At 43.6% G+C, this 12,675-nt stretch overlaps 1 protein-coding gene across 1 annotated transcript in view; it reads left to right on the top strand.

Moving 5' to 3' along the window:
• GALNT14 (polypeptide N-acetylgalactosaminyltransferase 14) overlaps window positions 1–1,286 on the top strand; it is a 63,307-nt gene extending 62,021 nt beyond the window's left edge. Inside the window, exon 16 of the mRNA XM_029965082.1 lies at window positions 206–1,286. Within this exon, the coding sequence (XP_029820942.1) occupies window positions 206–364 (159 nt within the window). The 3' untranslated portion in view covers window positions 365–1,286. The remainder of the gene's footprint in view (window positions 1–205) is intronic.
• The last annotated feature ends 11,389 nt before the right edge of the window (window positions 1,287–12,675 follow it).

Raw genomic sequence — 12,675 nt, 5'->3', positions numbered from 1 at the left:
CCGAGCTTAAATGAGTGTGCTTCTGATGGGAAAAATGCTCAGCGTGTGCTCTGCTTGGTGCGAGTTTGGGGACCTTGTGCTTCCCAGCATCAGGCCAGAGAGGCTTGGTGACACCGGTCCTTTTGATGCTGGAACAGTACAGTAAAAATATAATGGGGTGGAAGCTTGTTCATCTCTTTTTCCTCTCGTGTGTCTCTCTCCTCAGCGATGGGGTAAAGTTGGGTCACACATTGAACACATAGCCTCACGCTTCTGTTTGGACACTGAGACGATTGGGGACACGAATGAAAGTATTAAAGAGCTTGTCATCAACCCTTGTGAGAGCACAGCCATGAGTCAGCGCTGGGACATGGTGATGTCTTGACTTGCTGGAGGAGCTGCACGGCAGGGACGGGCACTGAGACGTTGCTACACGCAGCCAAGATGCACCAGCTGGAGCTCAAATGCAAAACCACTGGGGGTCCTTGTGTGCTGTGGGGCAGAAGAAGAATCGTTCAAATAAAAATGGGACAGAGCAGTCCAAGTTGAACAACGCATTTTGACTCTAAGGCATGCAGCTGGTATTGGCCTGTTGGCAGTCATGGATTCAGAGAGAAGGGATGGCAAAAAAACAAGCTTGAAATGTTTTAAAGGGATGCTGGGGCTCCTGCTATGGGCTGTATAGAACTTCAGTGTGCACAGTATTGGTTATCCACCTGAAAATGCAGGTAGAAGAGCCTTGAAGACCAAAAGGAAACTTGGACTGAGCAAAGCAAGCATCTCAATAGCTTTTGAGGGTTGAGGTGGGTGCACAAGGTGGGATGTGCCAAGGGATGCTAAGAAACATCTCCAGGGATCAAGTGGAAAACACTGAATTATCTTTGCACTTTTTACTGCTGTGGATGTTTTTGTCTCTGCAGACAGCATGGGTGGAGCCGTGTTGCACGTTTGAATTTGTACCTAATCCACGTACATGTTGTGTATACAGAGGCAGAGCAGTCATTTATGTCTGTGGCCAGGATCAAAACAGCAGGTAGTGGGGGAATCCTGCTTTGTGCTAACTGCACATAGGGCTTGTTGAATCTCCAAAGCCCAAGCAAACAGAGGATTCAGTGTGTGAGATTAAAGGATATAAACTGCTGTGAAGCTGGGAGGAAATGCAGTAACATGATTATTTCTTCTCTCTGGAGGCCATGGGTCGCTGAAAACTCCCCTATAATCTCTCTGTGTCTCTCTCACTGCTTCAGATCTGGACTAAATCAAATTTTCACTTTTATTCCATAAAAGTAATATTTTTGGTAATTGAAGGTAATTGTGTCATATTTCTGTTTCTCAATTTCCAAACTACAGAAGAGGGGACTGCCATGAAGTGCTGCTACTGAAGCGATGGTGAAGGTAATTAAAATTAGAAACTACTCTGAGAAAGGAAAAGGGATATTACCTGGTTTTGCTTCCCAGGTATCTTCTAGTCCAAGATATGAAGTACTGAAGAAAAGGTTTGGGATTCCCCAGTCACACTGTGAGCAGGGAAGTCTGTGTCATGACATAGTCTCTTTCAAAGTCATTTAACATAGGCAGACCTGGCAGAAATTATTTCTTCAGCTTTTGGAGATAAGTCGTTAACCAGAGGTCGTGGCAGGTGCTATCAGTATGTGGGAGTGAGGTGTGACTGCCAAAGGACAATAGGACAGACAACCTCAGAAAGGGTCTTAGGCATAGAAGACTGGAAGGTTGTTTCTAGCCTGTCTTTCAGGGCAGCTGCCACTACAGCAACAGATAACAGGCAGTGGATCTCCAAGAGCTGTGCACACAGCTCTTGTGAAGTAAAAACTCTCAGAGAACTTTCGCAGGACTATCAGTGCAACTTGAAAAAGAAAAATATAGTTTGTGTCTCTAAAAATACTAGGGTTTAATGAAAATCCTATCCTTTTTTTCCTTTGCTGCAAACTGTAGGTAAAGCACCATAAGCTTTAAGCCTTCAAGCGCTCTCAGCATCCCTTTCTGAATAAATTGCTGGCGTTCAGGATTTTACTGCCTCAGTTTCTCCTCCCTCAGTGCTGGGAGAAAGCCATATGTGTAAATCTCTCTCCGGCTTTAGAGGCAGAACCAGTGTAGCTCTTTATGTACAAAAGGTCGAAGTGCAACATGCTTTTCATGTGCTGCAGTGATTACTAACCTCATCAAGCTCCCTTGGTGCACGCCTCAAGGGCCTCTGTTGTAAAAGGGCTGGGGCAAGCTGTCATTTCATGGTAGGAGGTGGCATTGTTTCCATGCCACCACTTTGCAAAGGAGACAAAGGGAAGCACTTAAAATGGAATGGACCCATTTCAAAAAGAAGGGCTGTGACCTTGGGCTTCTTCTATTTAATTGAACAGGGAAATATCACACCTACTTCTCACAATAGTGGTGTCAGGCAAGTGGTAGTAATTCCCAGTCTAGTGCATACAAGGGAAAGGACTTCCCAGGAGCTTGAAGCTTAACAGGTTCACACCTGTACGGTGCCTACAGCCTGGAACTGCCCAGCTGCTGGCACTTCGATTCTGAAAATCTTGGCGTTAGTTTTGAAGTCCAGCACCTGCCAGGTACACTGAGCAGGACCTCAGACCTATCTAGCTCTACTGTTTTCCAACAAAGCTGAAAATACCTGTTCTACTGACAGCCAAAGCTCTCTTTGCCTTAGCAAAAACAGCTACCTCAGGACTTGTGTGTGTGTGCTCGAGCACAGGGACCCATGGGAACTGCAGGGATGTATTCTAGGAAGGAATCGTTTGACCAGCTTTTCAGCTCTCTTGCCTTTTGTGAAACACAAATGCTGTATCAAATCCCTCTTATTCCAAAACATGCACTAAGGTGATCACTGTGAACATGTTTGGGGGCAATGGAAGGCAGGCAGTGGGGAGGGCGACATCAGGAATGGTGTCCCCTACGAGAGAGTAGCAACTAAGTTCAGCTGAGTCTCTTGCAGGCCCAAAAGCCACCTAACAGACCTGGGTAAAGCAGCCACTTGGCAAGCTGGTGATTGTGTCTCACACATATATCAGCTGTAACCCTTAGGCTACAACTTATTTCATGGTCCAAGAAATGAGATTATCCCTATGGATCAGCAATGTTTTCGGAGAAGCCTGAGACTATCAGCCTAACTCCTGGGAAGGTTTATATAAGCTGGCAATGCTCTGGCAGTCTCCAGAGTGAGCCCCACTATGGCATTTAGCAAATCTGCTTAATATCCCTGCAGATACCTTGCATCATGTCAGGGGAAAGGTTAACTGCTGCTGAAATCCAACGCATACCTTTAGGTTTATTTCACTTATTAAAATAGACTGAAGACAGGTTTTTGCTTTGTATTTGTTCCTTGTGTAGGCCTTTATTTTCATGCTGTGAACAGATAAATGTGACGGATAGGTATCTAGATGGGCTCCCATGCCAATACTTTTTAAGCCCTAATGTCATTTGGTAGTAATGCTTTTTGGTAACATTTTGCACTGCCTTGGAAGAAAATAAGATAAAGTAGAAAATATGATTCTAATCCTGGCTGTCGAGCTTTTTGACAGTCTTTATGATCTACAGGTAAGTAATTTCTTGTGCCTTGGAAAAAATTAGATTCAGAACAGGAAACTTGGGGCTAGAACTACTACTGGCTTTTAAAGAGCCAACTAAGGCTATTAAAAAAAAAAAAAACACATCAAAAAGACCCAAAATAAAAATTCAAACAAGCACCACCCCTTGCCTCATGAAGGAGATCTGTGTTCCACTGTGAAAAAATGTATCTGGTTTTAGTTGGGCTGGAGAAGTCTTGCAGTCCTTATGTTGCTGATTATGTGATTTCCAGGTATTTTGTGTTCATCTTCTCTCTGTACCAGTGAGTACCATAAGATAACAACAAAAATCATCAGTGCTTGGAACCTCAGGTTACAACATGGCGAGGTAGTAATTTAATAGTAAAGAGATGGAAACTGAATTCAAAGGTTTTGATTATCCAGCAACGCAACAGGAAAATAGATGGATGGATACTGGTGGTTCAAGACAAGCAGCAGCCCTGAGTGCTAATCCCTTCTTCTGCTTCTAGGAGTGGCTTGGGATAGCTTACTTCATTTCCCTGCAACAGCTTCACAAACTTTTAGTGAAGACTGAATGTTTTGAACAGAGAGAAAGCCAAGGATTAGTTTTTGTTGCATGCAATTCCAGCAGTACTGGACTGGCAGTCTCTAGAGCTAGTAGCTCCATGAACCCTTTTTATCTGCCTGAAGAGGGTCTGATTCAGATGGAGTTAATTTTCTTCATAACAGCCTGTAATGTCCTGTGTTTTAGACTGGTGAACAAAACGGTGTTGATAACACACCACAATGTTTTAGTTATTGCTGTGCCTGCGCAGTGTCAAGGCCTTCATCTCTCACCCTGCTAGGTTGCAAGTAGGCTAGGGTTGGGGAAGAGGGTTGAGAGGCAACACAGCTGGGACAGCTGACCCAAACTGACCAAAGACATCATACCAAATAATGTCACACTCAGCAATAAAACTGGGGGGAATTTTACTTCGGGAGGTGTTGCTTAATGACCTGCCTGAGCATCAGTCTGCAAGTGGTGAGTGACTGCCTTTGCATCACTTGATTGTTTTTGTTTTCTTTCATTTTCCTTCACTTATTAGACTGTCTTTATCTTTACCCACAAGTTTTTCTCATTTTTGCCCTTCTGATTCTTTCTCCCATCCCATTTGGCGGGGAGTGAGGGAGTGTCTGGGTGGGGGCTTAGCTGCCAGATGAGATCAACCCACCACACTGCCCTAAGCAAACCAAGGTCTGTAGTATATCAGGATTCAAGGCTCAGGCTCTGATCACAACTGTGCAATAGGATCTGCGCTGCTCAAATTTCTGATCTTAAAAGCTTTAGTGAAGAACTGTGGGCCAGGATTGTTGGTAGAAGTGGTAAAGGAAGGAAAGTGAAGCAGATTGCACACAAGCAGCAGAAGAAACTGTAGCTCGTTAATGTGCTGGCTAAATTAATTTTGAATGATCAGTCCAGCTCCAGTTTTAATATGCAGCTGCTTTAGACGGCCGAAGAGTTTAAGAAAGCCTGATATGAGTGTCCAGCTTATGTTGAGACTTAAGTGGAATTTTCCCAGATTTATAGATGTTTTCCAAATGTCCACTGTCCTATTACTTGCTGGAAGTGCCTTCAGAACCTCATAAGAATAAAAAGCTGTTACAAGCTACCACCTCTCCAACTGAGTCTAAGTTTCAAGTTGAGCTGCATTTTAGCTTAGAGCTGATGAAAAGCAACATATAAATTTGCAGGTAAGAATGCTGCTTTTGTGGTGTAGGGGACTGTTTTGTTTTTTCTGGTATTACTTGGGCTCTGAAGAAATCCAAGCTGTATGAGTGCGATGTACAAAAGAAAACATGACTGAGTTTCAAGACTGAGTTTTGCATGAGCACCCATCTAGTAATTATCTATCAACTGTCCATATCAATGAGTAATGTCTCTCATTTTCCTGTGATTTATATGAAAGAAGTGTCCTGACAAGATATTGCTACTGCACAGGGTTAAATTCAGTTGTAAAACCAACCAACCAACCAACCAAGGAGGAAAAAAAGGAGAAGGAATGTTCATAGCTCGTATGTAACCTGATACATGCAATAAAAGAAAGATATTGCAAAATTAGAACTCTTCCCAGGCTGAAAGGTTCAGGTTTATAACAGCACCAGAACACAATCTGCCTAACCCTCAGTTTTTTTACTAAGACCATGTGCCTCTGCAGTCCTCCTGTGGTCCTTCAGAGAAGCCATACTTCTGTCAAGTATTAAACATGCACTACATGGTCCCAGCTCTGGCCGTGGCTTAGTGATCCATGTGTCTGTGTGTGTGTCTGCAGCAGACAGTGCCTCCTTCTCTCAGCTTCTGAGAAGTTGTCTGAGCTTATTCTAATGGAGATCAGCATCCTCGTGCTGTAATGGTGTTCTTGCATTTGAAATGTTTTCAGAGGAATCAGTGTTAGAAAATTCGGAGCAGTTTTCATGTATTCTGCTCCTACTGACAGTTCCTGGATCACCCCCATGTACATCCAGACTGTGTTCTCTTACAGAGATGATTGTTTTCTCTAAATGCACAATCAGACCCAAAGTATACATGTAGTCACAACCAGATCCAAGGGTGTTACTAACATTAGCTCTGACCCTCTTGGCCTAAGCCAACACAGTTTAGATAGAGATTACAAATTTTACTGGACTTCAGCTGCCTGAGGCCACTGACAACAAGAACATACAGCACTGATATCTCATAAGGAGCAAAAGAGCTTGTGGTGTTGAGAGAGAATGCTCCAAATCCTCATCCTGAGGCTGCTTTCACCTCCTTACTAATCTTTGGGAAGTTGACCTGGGGAGGGTTGTGCACAAGGTAAGGTGAACGGGAGCTTTCCTGGAGATTTGGCAGTTGTGGGAAGCACGGGCAGGTAGTCTGATTGACACCTGAACTGATGGAGGGCAAGGTGGGTGGGTTCACAAGATGCACGATAAGTTGAGGAGGTGTGAGGCTGCTGCAGCAGATCAGGTGAGACTGTGGAGTAAGCCAAGGGCATTACATATCATGTGAGCATGAAAACACCTGCTCCCAGGAGTGCAGAGAGCCTGGGTGGATCTTGGATCAGCACCCTACGCTTTGAGGGGTTTTTATTTTGACTGATAAATGATCCAGTGCTTGAAATGGCTGCCCCACAATGCTGTAGGGGGTAAAAGAAATTTGCTTATCTGGTCACAACATACTCTCACTTCTGCTAATGAAACTGTTGTTAGAGTGGCAACGGCTTATTCAGTGCCTTGGATGTGAAACCTTGATTTGGACACGGCACATATGTTGATAACAGGCATTACTTGTCCTGTCTTTGCAGCTTTGCATTGCCAAACACTTGGTATGTTTGCAATGGATCCTTGGCTTGAAAGATCACAGCCACTGCATTCTGAAATTGATTTTCTTCTATGGAGAGATGTTTGAAGCAAAAACCAATTTGGTTTGTATAAACTACATTAGAGATAAGAAGATACCCCTCAGAGTGCTCAGGATCACCTTTGAAGCCATTTTCACCCTACCATGAATAACAAGTTCCACAATAAAAAGTATTTCTTACAGCTGATCTGATCTCTACCCATCCGTGAATTAGCTCTGAAATGAGATAAACCTATCTGCTGTAATTCAGGACAGGTGTATCGTACTTCCCAATCATATTACAGAGACTCGTGAGGCCTGGTGGTGTAACCCTGAGCACATAACTGGGGCAAGTAAGGCAGCTTTATCTGCTTTAAGGGACTTGCCTTCTAAGATGCTGCGCAGCTCCCGCCGCCTTCAGCTGGTGTGTGAAATTCTACCTGCACTGCTAGTCAGTAAGTGGTACCTGTGGAGGGTCATGCATGTGGCTTGCTTTTCTCTTTGGATATATTCAGTACTGGGTCTGGCTGAGATGGAGTTCATTTTCCCATAGCAGCCCTCACAGTGCTGTGCTGTGCATTGGTGGCTAGAAAGGTGTTGATAATGCAGCAGTGTTTTGGCTGCTGCTAAGCACTGCAGGCACAGCATCAGCACTATTTCTCCAACATTCTACCCTCCCATCAGTAGGCTGGGAGTGGGTAAGATCCTAGAGAGGGAACACAACCAGGCCAGCTGACATGAACTAACCAAAGGGATATTCCATACCATATGACATCAGTTCAGATATACAAGCTAGGAAAAAGAGGAGGAGGCATTCATTATTTACAATGCTTGCCTTCAGAGCAACCACTACAGTTGCTGAAGCCCTGCTTCCCTGGAAGTGACCAGGCATGGCTTGCTGATGGGAAGTAGAGATAGAACCTATTTCTTTTCTCTTTGCTTGTGCACACGCAAACTTTTGCTTTTGCCTTAGTAACCTGCTTTAACCTACAAGTTGTTTTCCATCTTATTCTCTCCCCTGCCCAACTGGGAAGGGGGAGTGATAGAATGGCTTGGTGGCTACCTCGTGTCCAGCCAAGGTCAACCCACCACAGTCTTGTATCTTCTCTCTTCCTTTGTCTGATTCTGTCCTTCCAGTCTGGTCCTCAGCTGGTGACAGTTTGTTTAGGTAGTGTGGCAGCCAACCTACAGAAAGACCAAAACAGAAAGTATAATTTAAAATGAAAAGCAGGGAGGGAAAAAAAAAAACAAACCACAACAAAACCACCACCTTTCCCTCCCTCCCTTCTTCCCATCTCTTGGTTTTGTAATAGGCTTTCCTGATGTGTACTAGGATCTAATCTGTAGGATATTGAAGAGGTATCAGGGCTTGAGATACTACTGTGGTATTGAAGGTATAGGTGCATTTGCAGTCCAACTCCGGGCTGGAGTCATCCCCTCTCTTTCCCAAGTACAAGGTTGTCAGCTCCAGTTACTGTAAGACTGACTGGGTATGGTTTGTGGGTCCTGTGTTGCTGTTTTCCCTTGGCAGGAGTGTCAGGTTGGCTCAAGAACACTGATAAGTTTCCCCAAACAGGAGCAGATGGACTCCTAGCAGTAGATGCCAAGTCATGTTGTCCATGAGACAACGGGGAAAAAGACCCTGATGAACCAGGCCTGGGGCAGGCACTGGTTGTTCTGCTGGGAACGGTGACATTCACAGCTGAGTATGTTGCCTTTGATGGCAGAAAGCAAATCTTCTGTTGTTTTGACTGTATGCAGTTGTGGAAATGAAAGGTGCCATATTCATGTATCATGATAATTAATGGTAGTTGTCAAAAGGTGCCGAAGAACACAAGCATCCAGAAGGGAAAGAAAAAAATCATGGTGCCTCCACTGGATTTTGTAAGAAGTATCGGGATTGGGGGAGGAAAAAGAACTTTATCTGACCTCAACTTTTTGTGGCAAATAATAATGGTAGCAGCCGTGGGTGGGTGGATGGGCATGAAGTGACCAAGTGTTACCCAGTCTGTGATTTAAAAGGTCAGTGCTGAGCTGCTTTAATGTGAGGCAATGGGGAGTTACGAGCTTTGCTTCCCATGTCGTATGTCCTGTGTGCTCAAGTGTGCAGGGCTGTGCAGGGGCCCTTGGAGCCCTATCTCTGCAGGCTGTGGAGGTTCCATCAATGCTGGTTGGTGGAAGGTCCCTGTTGGTGTGCTGTGCATGCCTGGTATGACATGCCTGCTCCTGGGGGAACCAATGCCAGGCTCAGCACAGCCAGTGGGAGCCCATTTACCTTTGGCAGGACCCAGATGGAGCAGGAAGCCAGGTCTGTTCAGGCAGTCTCAAGTTGTTTCTTGGAGGCTGCTCTTTCGAGGGCACTTGGCTGCCTGGTGCATCCTGCGGTCTACTTGTCAGCATATTATCAGCTAATTTAAAATTACTCAAACAAGCCCTTATCAGTGCATGAGACCAAAGGGTGTTAGTGGGCATAATGACAAGGAAGGTTTTATGAACCACTTCATAAAGCCAAATCCTCAGAAACTATTGAGGCTGTAATTAGATTTGAGGATAATAAGATTTTTTTTCCTCCTCTTTTTTTCCCCTCTTTTTTTTCTTTCTGGTAGCAAATCAAGGAAAAAAATTGAAGCACTCGGTTAATTCTTGTGTATTCGGAGTGTGGCTCCAGGCTCTTTACTAACACAAAGGGATTACAACTTGATATCAAGTACCCTGGGAGAAGTGTGAGCATGAAAGTACAGTTGTGTTTTGCTGTAGACTATGTGGATCCCTTATGTACGTGCCTTGAAAATGCCTCCCAAGGCTTAGGAGCAATTAATAATGAAATCAACTAATAACAAGATCTGCAATGCAAAGAGAAAACTAGCCAGCATTTTGTTATGGGGAGAAAATGAGCAAAGCAGCAGGGGACATGCTGATCGTGTCTGATTCATGTCATCTCTATAATCCCAGCTAAAGTTTTAACAGCCCAGGAAGATGAATTACCCAGTCTAACCAACACAGGGATCAGCATGGGGTTTATTAGAAGCAGGCTATCATTTAACAATGTCAGGAGTGTATTTATTATTAAGCAGTAGACTCCACAGTCTAAATGGAAAACCATCACTCCTCCTTAGACAGCGAACAAGGTATGTTCATAAAGCCAAATGGCCAATATAGTGTGTGCTTGCACGAACACAAATACTAGGTCCACTTTACTGGACCTCAGGGCTTTCTATGTCGAGCTAGACACTAATAAACTAAAATGTTTGAAGCTACTGGAGGACAAAGCTGTACACCATATGCTAATTCTGACTCTCAAAACTCCCTGGTGATTTCACTCCAGTGACTTGGTAAGAAACTAGAGAAAGGATTCTAGGTTCAGCACAGAGGGGTTGGTTCAAAGCAAATGCTTGTGGGCCTTGGTACAAAAAACAAGCAAGAAAACTCTGCACAAGCAACTAGATTTTTTATGCACTGTGTACTTTCAGCCTAGGCATTGCTGAGTCCTTCCTTTTTCTTTGAGGCCAATGCCCTTGTCCATAGGAAGAATCAATCAGTAAAATGTATGGTAATACACAGCAAACATTTTGGGTTTATTTATCACCACATTAAGGTACCCAATATGGAAGCATAAATAATATAGTTCAAGTAAACAACCACTTAAATAGTAGTAATATTTTAAGCTGGATTTGTGGGAAAGACTTGTGGCTGGCCACATTTTCAGTCCAGCTTCACAAATCCAAAGTGTTTCTGGACCAACAAACATGCAATGCTCTCAACCTGTAGTGTGGCCAAACAACTCTTACTGTTTCACAGTTCTGCTGTTGCTGCACAACCAAATAGCAATCCCAGCAATAATCTTTGGTCAAGAAGTGGGAAGGAGTTAGTGGGTGCAGCCATCTCACTGATGTGACTCTCTGTGTTTGTGGGCTGCCACAATTGGCTTTCAACTTCACCCAAAAAATCTTGTCTTTGCAATTTATGAGACCTTTTCAACCATATTTTTAACATGCCCTCCTAACAGCCCTGTTTGGGAGATATCTTGAAATGTGACAAAGTAGATTTTCAAAAATGTAGAAGCTAAACTGCAGAAGGAGATGAGAGCTTGGGCAGGCATGGAGCAAACATGCTGGACTACTTTTAAGTTTTACGCTTTATTTACCAGCTATCTGGGAATACCTGATTTCTGAAGTTTAAGCAATATTATACAAATTTCTTCACATTAACTTCTTTCTTCTCTCAGTTAGGGATTTCTGAACATAGTAGACTGGAATTGCAGGATGTGGATTCTGCAGAGTTAATGCTGATCTTTAAACCTGCTCTTCATGAAAAGTTGCTTTGTAAAAGAAAAACGAACCAGTTGACTTGGTTCCAGAACTTGACTGTTCCAGATTCTCGCCATGCATTTGGAAAGGAACATACCTAATGTCCATTTGAATATATTTGCAACTGAAGTCAGTGCTTTGCATCTGGCTCTGCGAGGCCACATATCTTTTTGTCTGGATTGTGGATCTGCAGGGTCTTGCTCTAGCAAGACTTTTTTCAATTTCTCTCACTTTCAGTGCTCAATTCGTCCAATCAAATTTAAAGTCTTCTGTGTTTCATTGCCATTCCCATGAGCTACTCCTACTGCTGAACATAGTCTGTCACTGTTCCCTGAATTCCCCATAACCATATTCCCTGATCAAGTCATAAAAGCAGATATGATATCATCTCAACAGGAATGATTTTCATCTAGGTGTGATGAATACCTCTTGCACTCCAATAGCTTGGATTCGAGCCATGCATAATTTTTGCATTAATTATGTCATTACTGTTTAATTGCTGCAATTAGCAGCATCACTTTTTCTGAGCCATCACTGTCATCATGTGGCCTCTACATTACACCTGTTGGGGCACCCTATGCTGATTCTCATGTATGGGATGTCCATATAGATAATAAATACACGATTTCCAAGTAACAAGTCTGTTGTCTGCTGTAATTGTAACTGTAAGCAGAAAGGCTTTCTTCTGAGGATATCAAAGAGCTGTGTTCACCTGGCCACAAGAAAGGGAGTACCTGAGTTACTACTCCTTCTTTGTGAGGGCACCTAAAACCCTGCAATATGGTGCTTCTCTGAAATGGTCATTTTTTATGTCCTCTCTGTGGAAATTCAGATGGCTACACAAAGTACAGGAAAGCTGGCATCAGGTCTTGACCTGAATTTTTAAGGAGCTTCATAAATTCAATTTATATGTCACCGTGACACTGAGTGCCACCTGGAAGTGAGATGCATGTCGTATAGGCTAGGAAATAAAGACTAGGCTGGGACTGTGCATCAGGAGGCAGACTGATGCTTAGTTAAGAATGTGACTACCCTGTTCAAAATCACTGTGTCTGGTCACCTAATGCAGAAAGGGGTTCAGTTCATAGCTATTAGAATGATGCTTCTGGAAGATCTGAGTGCTTCCTGCCCTCTGGTGAAAATGTTAATTGGTGGACTAATGACAGCAGTGTCATCTGGGAGTGCTTTAGGAATCTACCCCCATCTAACCCACTGCTGCATCTGCAGTTGTGGGTTTATAAGACCTGAGGGAACCCTGTCAGAATGAACTGGATGGAATCATCTCATAGGCAGGCATGAGACCCTCTGCTTTCATCTTACAGCAGGGCTGGGCACAGCCCAAAGTGTTACAGCTGCAGGCTGCATCTTCACTGTTTTTGTCTTTTTGAGATAAAAATTTCAACATTACTTCTTGTCAGTCTTCTGCACTGAATTAAATCCATTTGAGATAATGTCATAAGGATGTCAGTACAACAGG

The sequence above is a fragment of the Manacus vitellinus genome, unplaced genomic scaffold, assembly GCF_001715985.3.
Source record: "Manacus vitellinus isolate BGI_N305 unplaced genomic scaffold, ASM171598v3 scaffold_8_pilon, whole genome shotgun sequence".
Taxonomy (NCBI): Eukaryota; Metazoa; Chordata; class Aves; order Passeriformes; family Pipridae; genus Manacus; species Manacus vitellinus.
This window is presented reverse-complemented; position numbering and strand designations above follow the sequence as displayed.